Source organism: Talpa europaea (assembly GCF_964194135.1).
Source record: "Talpa europaea genome assembly, chromosome: 3".
NCBI classification, from domain to species: domain Eukaryota; kingdom Metazoa; phylum Chordata; class Mammalia; order Eulipotyphla; family Talpidae; genus Talpa; species Talpa europaea.
Window position 1 is genome coordinate 125980408 of NC_140069.1, and position 17822 is coordinate 125998229.

The 17822-nt window shown below is 37.0% G+C and overlaps 1 protein-coding gene across 1 annotated transcript in view; it reads left to right on the plus strand.

Annotated features, from left to right (window-relative positions):
* The window catches only part of CFTR (CF transmembrane conductance regulator), a gene marked incomplete at its 5' end in the record, with an annotated part of 159942 nt that overhangs the window by 25272 nt on the left and 116848 nt on the right, over positions 1–17822 (plus strand). The window contains 2 exons of the mRNA XM_084229492.1: positions 4115–4225; positions 8198–8306. Coding sequence (XP_084085618.1) covers positions 4115–4225; positions 8198–8306 — 220 coding nt within the window. The remainder of the gene's footprint in view (positions 1–4114; positions 4226–8197; positions 8307–17822) is intronic.

Consider the following 17822-nt stretch of genomic DNA (forward strand, 5'->3'; position numbering starts at 1 on the left):
AGATCTTAGATATAGACCAAAAGATATATGTTTATATATTATTTTTAAAAAATGAAATGAAAAGATTTATTTTTAAACTTCCTACAAAAGTCTTTTTGGTATTATATTTACAAGTAGTGAAATTCTGCTTATCTATGAATTTGCTGTCATATTTTAATAATTTCAAACACTGAAAATGTAAGATCTGTTAATAGGATTGAATCTATTTTCCTTTTGACTAAATCTTTTATTGCCCCTTCTATCCCATACTCACTGCCATTATCCTTGTTACAAGTCTTCCAACCATCAGACAGTTGGTCATTTCCAGACTGAGCTAATTATAAAGTTTTCAAGAAATTTTTGACCTGGTTATTAAACATAACTAGTATTAAAAATTAAATTATTTAAATTTATAATGAAATACAGTATATTAAAACCAAGGTAATAAAGACAGAAAAGCTATCACTCACTAATTATTTCACATTTTATTAATATTTATGCTACCTAGTAATGACTATGCTGTTAGATATTGTACCTGAATGGTAGACATACTACAGGATGATATACAACTACTGTGTCGTCCTAACTCTGTTCAGTGACTTGATATTTGGTCCTTTTAAATTGGCCCTGGTGGGAATATTCACACCATAGAAATTGGCAAATGCCAGTCATTTTTTGTTTTTTTGTTTGTTTGTTTTTCCTGGAGAGGAGACTGTTGAGCTCCTGCCATCACACACCACCACTCCTGCCTGTGGTTTGTTAACTTGTAGTCTGTAGTCTCCCTGCTTCTAGATTCTCTCCCAACTATCTGTTTAGGCCAACCCACTGTGCTTAATTTTCCTAAGTGGGGAAAGTTGAATGAATAACATCAGAAGAATGTGGTAAAAGTTGTTTTTTCCATTTAGTAACAGGCGAGTTTTTAATATTTTGGAGCCTCCATTTCTTAGACCTTAAAATAGGACAAAGATCCCTCTTTGTTCTACCTAACAGGATTTTCAAATTAAAATCACCATATGCTAATGTTTGTAAAAGTTCTTTGGAAAGTTCTAAATAAACATGATTTTTTTTTATTAATAGTATGTACTTGCTTCACCTTTTCCCTTCTTGATTTAAGTTCACAAAGTTTCATAACCAACAGGATAGAGCTTATATCCTAAAATTGCTGTCTCCAATTTTCACAACCTCACTGACACCTTTTGTACTTCCAGTGTGTATGTTGGATACTAGGATGGTGAATGCCTTCACCTTCTCAAATGATGTCCACTGCAGACGCTGTATGAGCTTTGAACTTCTTTAACTGCTGTGTTCAGATTCTTCTCAACTATGTTCCTTTTTGTTCTCCAGGAAAAGTGTCAATAAATTTATTACCCTTTGTTAAGGTATGAGGGCTCTTTTAAAAGATACAAATAAGGCCTCCCCGGTGGCGCAGCTGTTGAGCTCTGGGTTGCGAAGCTGCCTGCAGCCTCTGCAGCGTTGGTTCGATCCCCAGTCACCGGGTGAGGGTCCAACATGGCGCACAGACCTCTCCTGCCATGCCTGCTGCTCCCCTCAGCAGTGTACTTCGTCAGTCTGTCTGCTCTCCTCTCCCCTCTGGCTCTGGTAAATTCTCTCACCCTCCTGTGCTTCTGACTGTACCCAGTGCTTGTATAAATAAATAAATCTTAAAAAAATACAAATAGTGCAATTTAATGGGGAAAAAGTGACATACTAATTCATTGTCACTTGTTGATATTTTATATTTTAGCAAGAAATGATTGATGAAATCACTGAGCTTTAGAGCTGGGCCCTGTTTCAGCTAAGTGGTTTTTTTTTTTTTTTTTTTGGTCCAATAAGGTTTATTCAGTGGCATTTCTTTTGGATACATGATGCAATCAGTTCTCACTTTGATATGTTTATTCATAGATTAAAATCAAATCTTTTAAATATGTCTTATAATACTAATTGTATTTACCACTAGCAACCTCTTTGAACTATAGATTGGGTGAGAAAAAATGAAAATTACTTTCTTTCTCTTATCTGGCTGATGGTATGAATGAAGAGATGTGAATACACCAGTCCTTCAAACACTATCTCATGTGTTATTGGAGAGACTGGTTTTGCAGTACCTATAGTATGATTCCTTCTCCAATCAAATACATGAGAATTTCAATAATTTTATTTTTTTACTCTTTTAATTTAATTTAATTTTATATTCCCCATACAATTACAACACCCTGATTTTGACCCCAATCCCTCCTTTCCCCGCCCCCCAACCCCCATAGAGTGTCTCTGGTTCATAGTTGTTTGTTGATTTTGATATTTTCTTTCTTATCGTTATTCTTTTTCCTGGTCCCTTATTTAAGTTTTCTAGATTCCTGCTATGAGTGAAACCATCCGGTATTTTTCTTTTTCTTTCTGGCTTATTTCGCTGAGCATGATCCCTTCCAGCTCCATCCATGTTGCTACAAATTGCATGTGTTTATCTTTTTTGAATGCTGAGTAATATTCCATAGTGTATATATCACATCTTCTTGATCCAGTCATCTGTTTTTGGGCATTTGGGTTGTTTCCAAATGTTTCAGCTAAGTTTTAAAGAAGGATGCATTGTGGAGACATGGGGAACATAGGCAAGGTGCCTACAGAGGAAGCTAGAGACCAAACAAGTGTTAATAAGAATCTGAACCCTTGGAGTTTTGGTAAAAGTAGATATGGGGGTCTTCTACAAAGCTTTGCCCTGAAACAGTATTAACAAGTTTGCATTTGGCTCAGCATTTCCCTTTTGCTAGAATATTTTTCCTATTAGTTTAGTTTGCCTCTCAGATGTTGTTGATACACTGGCTTTTGATATTTTGTGGCTAATGTGTATTTTGATATATTGCCAAAGTCTCAATGACACCAACTTTCAGAACTCTCTTAAGAAAAAAAAATATTTTAATGGGAAAAGTATTTGGTTGGGAATCACTAATTCCAAGTTCAATTCCTTTCATCGACAAATACAAGTTCTGCTTAGAAATTTCTCTGTATGATTTGTTTCACAAGTTTCCACCCTCCTTCCTCTTCCTTTCCTTTTTTTCTTCAACTTCTTTTTAGATTTTCATATCTTTGTGAAGATTATTTTACCTATCCATACTGGTTAGAAACAGTGTATTTGAAAATAACTGGTATATTCTGCCTAATTATTTACCTTATAATAGCTTTACTAGTTATTGTCATAAATTTCACAGATTGTTGTTTATTAGATGCATAAAAGGCTGATGTGTGTAACTGCTGTGGGGTAAGGAGACAAAACATAGGAAGGTTATGATCCTTACCCTCAATTAATGATTCAGACGTGATAATTAAGTCAACAAATTGGTACAAACACTCATTAACCCTAAAGCTACAGTCAGTTCATTCAACAGATACCTCATTGCTGAATATCTTGCTACAGTAACGAAATAACATAGGGTGTTGATTAAGGGTCTGTCTTATTCACAGATCATCTTGTATTTGCAATGGTAGAGACTGGACATCAGCAGTCATAGCAAACTATGCACTTGCATCTATTATTTATTAAAAGGCTACATTTACCATAAAATGTTTTAACAGTTTGTTTTTTCCTCTGGGAAGAATTCTCTTTGTCAGAAAGAATCATGAATCATTACACATCCTTTTTTTTTTTTTAAGATTTATTTATTTATTTATACAAGCACTGGGCACAGTCAGAAGCGCAGGAGGGTGAGAGAATTCACCAGAGCCAGAGCGGGGACTAGAGCAGGCAGAGGGACCGAAGCACACTGCTGAGGGGAGCACCGGGTGGCAGGAGAGGTCTGCATGCCATGAGGGACCCTCTTCCCGTGGCGGGGGAGCAGCCGGGGATCGAACCGGAGCCACAGAGGCTCCGGGCAGCCTCGCAATCCAGTGCTCAACTGCTGCGCCACACATCCTTTTATGACAATGCTGCAGTCATATTAGTTTAGCGGTGTTGGTGTTATATACAGATGTTTCCTATAAGATATGAATTTCTGACATTTACCTTTGTGGACTTCATCTTATTCTCATATGTATGCATCTGTGATTTTTCACATGCCAGAATATTTGAAGTGATAGATTTCAGGTCTGTGTTAGAGACAAAATCAAGTCAATATTTATATCTGCCCTTCCTCTCTTCATTTAGCTGGACCAGACCAATTTTGAGGAAAGGATACAGACAGCGCCTGGAGTTATCAGACATATACCAAATCCATTCTGCTGATTCTGCGGACAATTTGTCTGAAAAATTGGAAAGGTATGTTCATGAACATTGCTTATTGGTTGAAGAGAAAATTTAATACTGTTGTTTAGAGAACAGAGAACCAACATACATTAGGCAACTTAATTTTTAAAATGGCATACTTAAACAGGCACATCCTATTTTCTTGCCAAAATCTTGACCAATTAGGAATTGAACAAAATTTTTTTTGGAAAGATTTATTTATTCATGCATACAAGAACTGGGGTACAGGCCAGATGTGCGGGAGGGTGAGAGGATTCACCAGAGACAGAGCGGGGAACAGAACAGGCAGAATGACCAAAATACACTGCTGAGGGGAGCAGCGGGAGAGGCAGGAGAGGTCTGCTGCACCCTGTGGTATTCTCGCTGGCCAGCCAGGATCAAACACATGCTGCAGAGGCTGTCCACCTGCGCCACCAGGGGAGGCCCAAGAATTGAACAATTCTTAATAACCATTTTCTTGGGGAAAGAATTTTTTTTTTGAAAAATACATATGTGAATTCAGGGAAGTTACCTGTCTTTAAATAACATTAAGTTCCCTAGATTTGATGACTAAAGTTAAGACTGAAATAGCATTTTTATAAAGTAAATTTTATATATTGGTTTTCAAAATCTTAATATGTGAATACAAATATAGATCTTAAGGAGTTTTAAGATAATGGCTATTGAGTATCAAAGGAATGTAAAATCATATTTTTGAGTATGTATTGAATGTCAAGCTTTGTATTTCCTTTCAGCCAATCTGAGAAGAGAGCATCATTATCTCCATCTTACAGAAAGCACTTGAGGTTCAGAGAAATGATGTAATTTGCTAGCTAGTGACAGAGGGAGCCATCTGCACCAACTCAAATCTGCACCACAGCCTGTCCCTCGGCCATTGTAAAGAAATTCTCAGGGTCTCCTTTTCTGAGAGCATTGGTTCGAACACTTTTGCTTGTAAGCGACTGAAACCCAATTAGCTGAAGTAAATAAAAAAGAGGAAAATTTTGATCCTGTATTCTGTGTGAAGGCCTACATAGAAAACTGACCTTGGGGACTCACTGGAGCCAGGGACTCAAATGCCACCTGGTGGCATTCACCTGGTGCTGGTTTTATTCTCTCAGACCAACTTCTTCCATGCAGGTGGTCCTGGGAACAGTTGCTCTTATCTTTCCAGAGCACAGAGGAAAAAGCCCTTCTCCTTGGTCAAATGTGAATAATTCTAGAGCTGCTTTAGTCACATGATCTCTCCTGGAACCAAGCACAGTCAATGAGAGAGCTAAACTTGGTCTTATATCAGCAGCACAGGGTCTGATGAGACAGGTGTTGGCCAAAAAAAAAAAAAAAAAAAAAAAAAGGACAATAAAAAGTAGTCACAAAATTATTGCACCAAAATAAAACGTTGAGTAGACTTGCAATTTACCTTATTTTCATTAAAATCCTTTTCCTTTTTTTTTTTTTAAACAAATGTTGTCAAGGTAAAGTAAGATTTCAGCCTTACTTGTCTTGATATTTATTCAAAGAATTTGACTAGTGGGAGCAGCAAATTCATATTTCCCCTGGAAAGAACTAGTTCCTATTATTGAGCACTTTGTGTGAAAGTGCAATGAAAGAAGAGATATTTTGTTTTTGTTTTTTGGTGTAGTTTGTTTTTTATATGATTTATCTTCAAGTGCCTGGGATAGGGTCTGGAACACAATTTGTGTTCAGTAAATATTTGTAGAATGAATGAATGATTGTAGAAAAGTTAGCATTATGTAAAAACCTGTAGTTTTGCTGCAGTGATAAAATATATTAACATAATACATTTTAGATATGTCAGCAAGTTCAATATAATATAATAGATATTGAATATCTAAGTTCTGAGTGGATGTTGCTGGAAATATTAATCAGAGTAGCACTAGGTTAATTAAAAGCTGTACGTCATATGTATTTTTATTTGTGGCCAAATAGAAGACATACACTTGAATTTGTAGGATTATCTGACCTAGCAATTTTTTCTGCTCAATTTTCATTACGTCCACCATTTCAATTCAATAAAAAAAGGTTTATTTTGTTCCAATTCAAGAACTCTGTGCAATCATAAGATCATGCATTTTATCATTATTATTCTTGTCTTTTTGGGTTATCTGTTGTTTTACCCTGTTTCTTATTTCTTTTATTATAAAATTATCATTTGAATTTTTTGAAAGAAATTCACTTAGTACTTACAGTACTTTGTACTTTTGCACCCTTGGAAAGGGACCCTGACCTCAAATTTCCTAAGTGTCTTTAACAAAGGTCCTCTCATGTCATTACCCCTTGATTGAGGTAAGTAGGTCCCTCTGTCTCATTTCCTGGCTGTGGGGTTGAATTCTCTGTTCCATGCTAGTGCAAAAAACACATTTTTATTTCATGGTTACAACAAAACTGCAAGCCTAATAAGCAGGCAACTTCTTCCCTTACAGTTTAACTCTTGGTATTTGTAATGCTCATTGTGCCTGTTCAGTGCTGCTTGAACCATACCGCCTACCCTGGCTACTGACTCTTGTCAGTACAGATTCTTCAAGTCCCATTCATTAAAAACAATTCTCCAAATCTGCCTTCTTCTCTGGTTGCTACCCTGTTATGATTATTTTTTTCCTTTAATAGCTAATGTTTCTCTGCTCTCCTGGACTGTACACATCTTTATCTCTCTTTTACATCTCAGTTTCATGAAATACAAATTCCATGAATTAACCAGGGTCACCAGATACCTCTTAATGTCACATGTAATGACATCTTCCTGTATGACTTGAAGGTGGAGCTCTTCTACCTTTTCTTTGGTTTATGTACCACCTTGCTTTCCTGCTTTTCTCATTTGATTTATTCTTCTTTTGAAGGAGAGGCTGAGTCTGCCTGTATATTTAGCTTCTTACCCTTTTGTGAATCACTGAATGGTATAGATGGGAAGTAACCTCCATATGTGTCAGTGAAACTGTGGGGAAGAATTTAGGGAGGTAGATAGAATGGATAGGATAAATATACATTATAGGTAGTAAGTTTTGAGGAAAGCCAATGTCCATGCACAACTTTCCCAAATCCCTGTTGTGTGTTCTGCCTTAACTTAGAACCAATTTTAGTTATGGTGGATGGATAGTAATAAGCATAGTCATTGATGAAATGCAAACCATTATCTTGTTCTTGCCTGTGGTTCATGAACCTTTTCAGTCAAAAAATGTACAGTTAAAAGAAAATGAAGATGAGGGTAACATTTACAAATATATTTTATCCATTTGGGAAGAGAAAGTGTTTTTATTAACAGACTAGTGGCAAAAACTTAAAATAAGTGTAATTATCTGATGAAACTATAGTATTTAAAACAAAAATTTTATTTATATCTCAAAGTTTTCAGGGTATTTAATTTATATTCCTGCCAGAAAATGTAGAATTTTTATCATTTTAATTTACAAATGACTTTATTCCACATATGACTTTAATAACTGAAAATGGAGTTTGGAGTTTGATGATATTTGTTTAAGATCCTTACATTTAAAAACAGCATCTAAAAACAAGTTTTTCTAATGTTCAATACAGAAACATTAACTTAATTTTTGTCTTGTTTTTTTTTTTTTTTGGTTTGATGGATACATTTTGTAAAGTCTACAGTTCTGAACAGGTAGAGATTAAATGTTATAGGAAATTTTAAACTATTTACTTATTTTTCACTGTGCTCTCAGCACACTATATAAGTCATTATTACAAAAGAGTCATACTTCATTTCTTTCACATTGCTTTTAAGAAGCTCATAACCTTTCTTTATCACATATAATGTGGCCTTTTCATGAAGTCAACTCTGAAGATGTATGGTAGAGCACTGGCTTCTGCCAAATGCTTGACTGAGCATTGGTGTTCACAAGGTTTTGTCTCTTTAGTCATTTGGGTTAATCTCCTAAGATGTACTTGTGTGAATAAAACTATGTTAAGGGAAACAGAACAATTTGAATATTTGGACATACCACTTATTTTTCCCTCTTTATTCTTTTGCAGAGAATGGGACAGAGAGTTGGCTTCAAAGAAAAATCCGAAACTCATGAATGCCCTTCGTCGATGCTTTTTCTGGAGATTTATGTTCTATGGAATCTTATTATATCTGGGGGTAAGAATCTCATTTGTAAATTCATGATGGATGAAATAATTATGCTCATTTTTATGATGATGGAAGGATTAGGGTAATACAGTGTATAGTGATAAAGACTAATTCAACGCAAAATACAAAGAGACCAAAAAGCCTTTAGAAACAAGTAAAATTTCTTGGATCTAAGATGTTCTGAACACAAGTGGCAATTTACAATTTTAAATGGGGTTCAATAAAATCAATTTATTAAAAAAATTTTCTGTTGTGACTCCAGGTCACATGATCTTATTAATACATGAGCTTGTCGGTGCCTTTACTCAACAGGGGAATGTCAGGAGAAAAATTAGGCCAAATGCAGTCATTTAACTATGTGAATATTTGTAATTTGATATTATGACTTCTTACGTATATTTGTCTCAAAGAAAAATAACAAAAATTTTAAATATGGCAGTAAGGCACTCTTTTAGTATGTTTTCTCAATCTCCTATGTCTTTATCCATGTGAAAAGAGAGCCATGCCTGAAAACTCAAGCCTTTGTAGTGTTTTCATGAAGTCTGGGATGTTTTCCAGCTGCTGTGAAATGTGACTGTGATCTATTAGTTTTTACACCACTAGAGCATCATTTAAAAAATTTTAGCTGTAACTTGTGAGAGTTAATGACAAGGTGAAAATTTATTTAGTTGTATGCAATATTTGCTTTGGGATGTTAAGTACCACCTGGATGAATTTTTGTTGTTTTCATTTCATGCCTCTGTGACTGAGTGAAGTCACAGTGTCTCCCAAAGAGATGCCATACAAGTTGCATTGCTTTAAGAACCTGTAGTTAATGTCCACCAAGTAAAAACCATCTAAAAATTCTTCTTAACTAAGATGACTGTCTTTAGGTCTAAGGAAGCAATTCTGGCTTTTAAATCTATTTATATGTCTTTATGTCTCTCTGATATATTCATCTATTCCTATAGAAACCTGCAAGAGTTTGGGGTTGAAAATATTTTGCTGGTAAATATGAATAAGGTATCTGAAGAGTTATTTTAAAGTTATCTATAAGGGGATTTTCCTCAATAAAAGTACCCAGAGCTTTGGAAAACAATTTTATCTATAACTTCTGGTCCTACTTGACTTAATTAAAAAATATTTTGTTGTTTGCTTTAATGACTATATTTACTGCATTTAAATCAGTGTATAGAAGTGTGATTTCCTCTTGTAACATTTAAGAATGTGACATTCTGATTATATCATTGTTAGAGTGAAGCCAATATTTCAAACATTTATTATGTCATGACTAAGACTGTGAAATGCAAAAATTTCCCTAATCATGTTCTCCATCACATGTTGCTTCCATTGATTAACATAAACACAACTGAGCAGAAGCTGGAAGAGAGGCATAATTAAGCCCCTTTTGAGCTGTGCCTGGCTTGTGGATTAATTTATTCCTGTAGATTCCACCAGCATAGAAGTTGCATGTGAGCAAAAATGCTCACCTAAACGTGAAAGTTTAGATGATGCCCAAATATGTTTACAAAATATATTTTTTGGTCTGGTGCACACAGACCAAAAAATGAACATGATACGGTTTAATATTTATTGAGTATCTAATGTGTTCCAGATTCAACATTAAGCCCTTGTTGCAGATTATTTTATTTGATTTTCCTTATAACTCCTTGGAGCAGACACTATTATCTCTAATATTCAGAGAAGGAAATTGAGATGCAGGGAAATTAAGTAACTTTCCCAAAGTCACGCATATGGTAAATTTGAGTGATTGCTGGATCTCTTTAGCTCCAAAGCCCATGACCTTTCCACTGTATCAGATTAAAATTGCTCTATAATTATATTTACAATGATTGTATTTAGGTACTCAACTGAATGATGGTTAGTAGTAACTGGTCTTTTGTCTCCTGAGTTTCTTTGCATCTTCTCAGCAGACACAGGTTAACAGACTCTTGAGGGCTGATGATTCTTCCAGGGTCATCTCAAGGTCACATCTGAAGAAAGTTAACAACAGGAAACAAGAATAGGAAACCAACTAGAATCGTCTCATTTCCTTATACTTGGGAAGGAAATGGGAAATCCCCCCATGAGACAATAGGGCTAAGGGCCAGACCTATAAACAAAACAAGGTGTAGGAGAATGGACTGGGTGTGAAGAAGGATAAACATTCTTAAACTTTTTAAGTTTAAAAATATCACAACAAAAGCAACCTTACATGATTTGCATTACTTACCCATGGATATGGGTGAAGGGAGATGTGTTCCCTAGATAGCCTGAACCCTGGACTACAGATCTAGAGCTGACCCCACATTTGAGGGTCAAATGTATTACTGATAATCAACAGAATGTTGGTGAGGAAAAGTGATAGGGAAAACAGCTGAAATGTGCAGGATGAGACAGAATGGAGAGTAAAATTTATATTGGCAATGGCTCAAGTTTGGTGAGGCTATGGGTTTCTTACCCATGTCACAAAGGGGAGGTCTCACTGAGGCCAGGCAATTTTAAGTGATAAAAATGTTGAAAACTATAGCCTCAAAGAATTTGTATTATTTTGTAGTTCTTAAGATGATTGTAGCTTTCAAATAAGATTGTTCATGAATTCATAATCACTGGTGGATGGATACATGGGGGTCATTCTTGTTGATACTTTGGGAACTTTTTATGGTAGCTTTTATTTTTTTTAAGACAAGTGCAGCTTTTCAGGACATCTGCTCTCTGAACACCACTGTTTTTGTTCCTTATAGAAGAAAAGAGGAAACAGTCATTATAATACCTCTATCCTTAGAAAAAAAAACTTATCCTAATGTCTTAGTATTTATGGTATTCTTTCTGGGCATCCTTCATTGGTGTGTGTGTGTGGGGAGGGGGCAGATATATTGGTAAGTTTTAAATTCCATTAGATGAGCAGGAATTCTTGAAGGTACTTTAACACTTGGTAAAAGGTATACATTCAAAATGTTCTATAGATTCTTAGTCTCTCTAAATCAGGATAATTTTGATATAAGGAATGTTGGATGGTTTCAGAAAAAATATTTACTGTTGACCGTGAAAGGTTAAGAAAAAGGAAATATCATCATGAAGGAGACTGTCTTTCTGTAATACTGATGCAATTATAAATCATATTAGCTATGGCCTTTCGTCATTAACTATGTATTTAGTTTTTCTCCATCTGACTCAGCAGCCAGATACAATACTGTCTTTTAACATTTATGAATGCCAGCAAAGAAGAGAAACTGGCTGTTGAAAACCTGAGTAAGAGTCAATTAAGGATAGTCCGAGGGAAGCCAAGTGGAGGGAGTTCTGTAAGCAGATTACTGAGAGAATATGGTTATCACAATACATTTGTTATGATAAGAAATTCACAAACATGCTCTGAAAAGTGTTCTTGATTCTTAGGCTGCACTGGGAATGTTTTCCATCATGAAATTGGCATACTTGGCAGTGCAACTTAGGGCAAACTACTTTTATTCATTAAATTCTAAGAAGTTTATGGACATGAAAGAGAAGTTCTTATATTCTAAAGCTCTCATGTTCCATATTCTATATTGCAAAAAAAAAAAAAAAGATCTTTGTCTCTTATGTTTCAACAAAGGAGTTGAATAGGTATTTGAATACAAGCTTTCTGGGAGAGTGGTTTGGGGGAATTCTGCACACAGACAGCCCCTGACCTCGATGCTTTGATTTGTGTCTCTCTTTTACATAACTGGCTACCTAAGGACAGCTATCTCCAGCAATATCCTTCTAGAGGCCTATCAGGTAGGATTCTCTTCTCCTCTTCCTCTCCCATCCTCCTTTCTCTTCATAACTAGCTGCTTCTCTGCTCCCAGCAGTGACTTGCATGCTGCACTGCCTGAGCTCACACTATATACTCAACTTCCTACTAGAAACTTCATCTTATAACGTAAAATACATGTGTACTTTCTACCCATATCATTCCATCCGTCCCCCCAGTTCCTACAATGGGAGGACCTGGAAGTTCTTGGCATTTACATTTCTTTGAAATATAAGGAATTTGTATTTCAGTCTTTAGAGTAACCAGTAGCTGCACCCCATATCAGATCATTTAATCAGCCTGGGATGGCAGATGGGATAACAGTAGCCTTGAAAAGTTCCCTGGTGATTCTGATTCAGATAGAAAAAAAAATGGGCATTATCACTGAATGCCTATGACACTGGTAGAATCTAAGTGAGAATATTGGTGGTGTGGGGGTGGGGAGGAAGGTAACACATAGAAAGAACATTTTCATTTGATTTTATTCTTAGTGATAATACTGAAACAATTTAAAACATAGTGAAATGAATATTCACTCTCTTAATGACAGTCTGACTCAGGAAGTTTCAAGTCGACTTGAGATTCTGCATTTCTAAGAACACTCGGGTGATAATGCTCTTTGCCTGAGAGTCACCTTTGTGTTGCCAGGTCTTACTGGGTCATGGAAGAAGAGAAAGTCTTAACAGTTGTTATAAGAGAAGTGGACAGACTCAGCAGAGCCAAGGAAACCCCGAATGAAAGTGATAGGAATCTCACTGAAACTGAAATGTGGAGAAGAGTTTATGGGAAAGTCCCAGTGTTAATTTTCTGTTTTCCTTCCTGCACCCTCCTCCAGGCCTCCCAAGAAGCAGATAACAGGGTGCATGGAGAGGGTCAAGATATAGCTAAGAGGCACATGCTTCTCTTCCAAGAATGCAGCAACTATAAATGCTTTATCTTTTCTTGTAGAAGCATTGTTGTAAGGGTGACTAGGTTTCTACACTGATATTTGAACAGAAGTTTCTCTAAAGCATTATGTATGCTTTTGAGGGGTAACCTAGGTATTCAGCACCTTGTTCAGTAGAATTATCTCTCATTCGTACATGTGAAATATTGGGACTAAAATCAAATTGTAAATTAGGAATTGTCTGTAATCATGTACTTATGATTTAACCTGGATGAGGCCCAGTTCTCTCATTCCTTGTAGGAACATGATGCATCATTAGCTCTTGTAGCTAACCAGTATTCAGCAGTGACTAATGAATGTGATGTAGCGAAATAAAGTGAAATATATGTGATGTACTCAAGTGTGTATTTTTTTCAAAGGTAGAACATTTTGTTTTTAACTCTCCTGGGTTATGCTTATGCTCTGATGCTACAGCCTATTCTATGATCTTTGGGCAAATCAGACATGTCTGCATCTCAGTTTCCTTAACTGTGCAATTAAAGGAGCCGTAGTAAAGGGTACTGTGTCTGTGATCCTTTCCTTCTTTGAAGTTATGTTCTATGACATGTAGCCTAGAGAAATGGCAACTATCTTCAATTACAGCAATGTTGATTTATAACTTGATTTGCTAGATTGATGTTAAAATGGTTCACAAAAAGTGCCATACTGCTGTTAACTATTAATATATCTTTAAATAGAGTATCTACATATGTGCACAAATACACATATTATTTATATTTACTTATTTCTCAATATGTGCTGCAAATGTCTTAACGTGCTGATTTAATTTTTATAGGGCTGAGGAAAATATTTTGTTAATGTTTAAAATCATAGCTACATTTTAAGCATTTTTCAGAAAAAATTTAATATTTGAATATATTTTCCATTATCCCATTTTCTGGATTAAACCTATTGCTGGTTTAATCCAAGAATTTTTTTCTTACTAAACATTAGCTTAGATTTCTAGTGAGGGCTTTGCTGATAAGAGTTAATGAATCAAACAGCACCAAAAGGAAAATACCCAAAACAAAACATTTTGAATTGGGTATTGAATCTAAAAAACATTATTTAAAGGTAGACAAGTATTATGATATTTTTGAAAGAATCTGTTCTTGGTATGGTGTACATGCATCTTTGTAAAAACTGCAAACATTTGTGGCAAGGAATAGGTTTAATTTTCTATGCCAAACTTGGAAAAAACCTCTTCCTTTAGCAATGAGTATAAAGCCACAACTTACCACCAGATCTTAGCGTATCCATGTAAATATTTGACGCTCTTCTTCACCATGTCAGAGGCTGAATGTTAAATGTTTGCTTTGTATGTAAGTCAGTTAGAAGTGCTAAGTTGGGATTGTACCCTGTATGTGTGCTTACTGTCGCTCATATTTTTGTTCATGTATTTTTTCTTTTTTTCATTTATTAATTAAGTTACATGCAATTTTCTATCCAAAATTTTATTATCCTTTTAGATATCTTTTACCTGTGAAAAAAATCAGAAAACCACCAGAAAAATTGATGTGTATGTGTAAGGGAAACCCTGAGGTCTCCAGAGGCAAAGCAAGGTGCTCAGTTTACAGTTAACCCTTGAACAACATGGGGGTTAGGGATGCTGTCCCCTCTGCATTTGAGAAATCTAAGTATAACTTTGGACTTCTCAAAAACTTAGGTACAGTGGTCCCTTGATATTCAGGGGTTCCCCCCACTGTGGGAATATATGCTTAATAAATGGCAGGGGACCATTACTTGACATAAGGTGTTATAAATCTGCCTCTCCTCTTGATATATTGCGAATGCCTTTTCACGTCATTAGATGTCTTTCTACATAATCATGTTAATGCTCAATGAATCATATAGCTGTGCCATAATTTGTCAGTTCATCATCACTGAATATTTATAGTGCTCCAATTATTCACACTAGTAAACAATCCTTAATGCACATCCAAAGTTAAATTTTAGTAGATTTTCAAATTGCCATCCAGAAAAGATTACTAATTTACTTTCTTACTAATAAATAGTAAAGGATCCATGTTCACCAATAATACATGTTATCATTTTAAAAGTGTTTCCAAATTGCTAAGTGAAAAAGACTTATAATTTTATTTGCTAAACTTTTGGTTCCTAGTGAGTTTAAAGTTTTTATATATTAATTTTGCTTTAGTCTTTTGTTATGTGTGTACTTCATCTTTTTTTTTTTTTTTTTTGGTTTCTTTGCTTTTTCTGATCAATACATGAGAGAATATTTTCCCCAATCTGTCATTTATGTTTCTAGCAAGATTTTATTTTTTTATTTTTATTTTTTAATAGACATTATAATTTTTAAACATTTACTGCCAAGTCTATATACCTTTTTCTTTGTTTTCTGCTTTTAACATCAGCCATTTTGAAAGATCCTCCCCATTCGGTTATTATATAAGCACATCTATATGTTTTTACTGTTTCATCTTTTAGAAAAAATATCTAATCCATTTGGAATTTATTTTGGTGTATGTATAGATAGAAATCTAATTAGAAGAATAAGTATCTAGTTTCTCTATCACTTATTGTATAATCTAGCCTGTCTCCACTGAATTAAAATGCATTATTTTATTGTATATTGAATCATTACATGTACTTGGACCTGTGCCTGGACTTCCAGATAAATCAGTAAATTTCTTTGTTACACCATATATTATTATAGTTGTTTAATAATATTTAATATCCAGTAATTTAAACCCTCATATTTTATTCTTATTTCTCAAATGTTTTTGATTAGTCTCTCAGTTTTTCCAAATGAAATTTAGAATAATTTTATTCACTGCTTCAACAAATACTTGCTGAGTGGGTATTCTGTGGTAGGCATTGTACATTGTTGCAATGACATTGGAATTGTTGCAAAAGCTTAGTCCTGCTCTTATGGTATTAAAATTTCACTTCCGAGAGGGGGCGGAGCAACATGGCGGCGAGGAGACGCTGCGAGTAAGATCTCCCATTAAAAAAAGTTAATAGGGAGGAAAAGCGGCAGGTCCCAGTGAGAACTGGGACACGGAAGATAAACGGACGACTCCAGCAAACTGCCCGAAGAAGAAAGTTGCCATAAAAGAGGACGAGAAGGGAGGGAAGCGCAGAACCCTGCTCCCCTCCCCCGCCCACAGAGGCGGCACTCTCCGACCGGCAGAGACCAGGGAAACAACAAACCAAAACGCCCAACAAGAAAAACGGATGCAGCAAGCGGGACTGTGAGTGGAAAGGAACTATTTCAGCCACCACACCCCGTGAACGGGAGCTGAGGCGAACCCTGCAGGATCCGCCGCGGAGGTGAGCTCCACGCGCCATTAAAAAGAGAGCCCCGCCCCCCAGGAGGAGACCAGCACCAGCACACAGCCCCGGCCGCCCGGTAAGCTTGCGCGAAAGCGGCGCTCGGATTGCAGCTGCCCAGGGCCCTGCGCCTGCGACCTAGGCTTGCAGGGAGACGGCGGAGGCCCTCCCTGAGTGAGCAGGAACAAGGCGCCCAGGCAGGGGAGCGGGATTCAAAAGGCGCCATTCCCGCGCCACTGATCTGGGCTACAGCCCGCGTCCTGGAACTGAGGGCTTTGGAACTGAGACCCAGGGCACGAAATTAGGGGCGTGGGTTCCCCACGACGGTGGGGCACAAGGCAGACACAGCACCCCAAAGCTGTTGAGGTGTACCCTACCATCCCCGCTCTGCTCCCTGTCCCACGGGGTGGAAAATCAGCTCCCCAAGGGCTCTAGGAGAGATCTCTGGTGCCACCTAGCGACTTGACCCCAGCACAGGCTACTGAAGGAGCTAGTGGCCAGCTGGGGAGTTAGCCCACACCGGGCCCCTTCTGAACAAGTAGTCTGAGCCCACAGGGAGAGCGAGCACCCACAGCCGGGGCAGACCAGGCGCGCAGAAGAGTGTGCCTGAGACCAGAAGCGCAGGGAGTGTGTCCCACATCACCATTTTAGAACAGGGACATTTCTTCAGTAAAGACTACCTGCAGAAGGCTTCCTCAGGAGCCAGAGGTGAGCGGGGGAAGTTCGCCCACGCCAGACCCCCTCTGGCCTGCAGTCCAAGCCCAGAGGGAAGCAGGAACCCACCGCCGGGGCAGACCAGGCGCACAGGGGAGTGTGTCCCCACATCGGCATTTTAGAACAGGGACCTTTCTCCAGTAAAGGCTGCTTGAAATTGACAGATGACTCCTGGAAGAACCAGAGGGGAACAGAGAAGCCCACCCAAGATGCCGGCAAGTCCCAACAACACAGTGTCCCAACGCATACGGCAAATTAGAAAACAGACAGTAGGGAGGAGAAGAACCACACGCAACCTAGCAACTCTCCAGAGAAAAAGCACACCACAAAAAGAAAGCCAGCCCCCAGATTGCAACGACAATAACTTAGAAGAATTTCTGAGCCTTCCAGAAAGAGAATTTAAAATTGCCGTGATTAAAAAACTGACAGAAGTCATAAAGGAAAACAATGATAAGGGAAAAATAATCAACGATCAGAAGAATGCAATTGAGTCCCTAGAGAGGGAAAACAATGGTCAGAAGAAAGAAATTGAGTCCCTAAAGAGGGAAGTAAAAGAAATGCAGGAGATCAAAGAATTAATGGAAGAACTAAAGAATTCTGGGAAAAGCAATGAAAGCAGAATAGATGAAATGGAAGAACGAATAAGTAATCTTGAAGACACAGAAATAAAAAGAACCAAAACAGAAAAGGAAAGAGAAGTACGAAGGAAAAAGAACGAAGAAAGACTTCGGGAACTATCTGACTCCATGAGGAAAGGAAATATAAGAGTTATAGGAATACCAGAAGGAGAGGAGAGAGATGTAGGAACAGAGAAAATATTCAAAGAGATAATTGAAGAGAA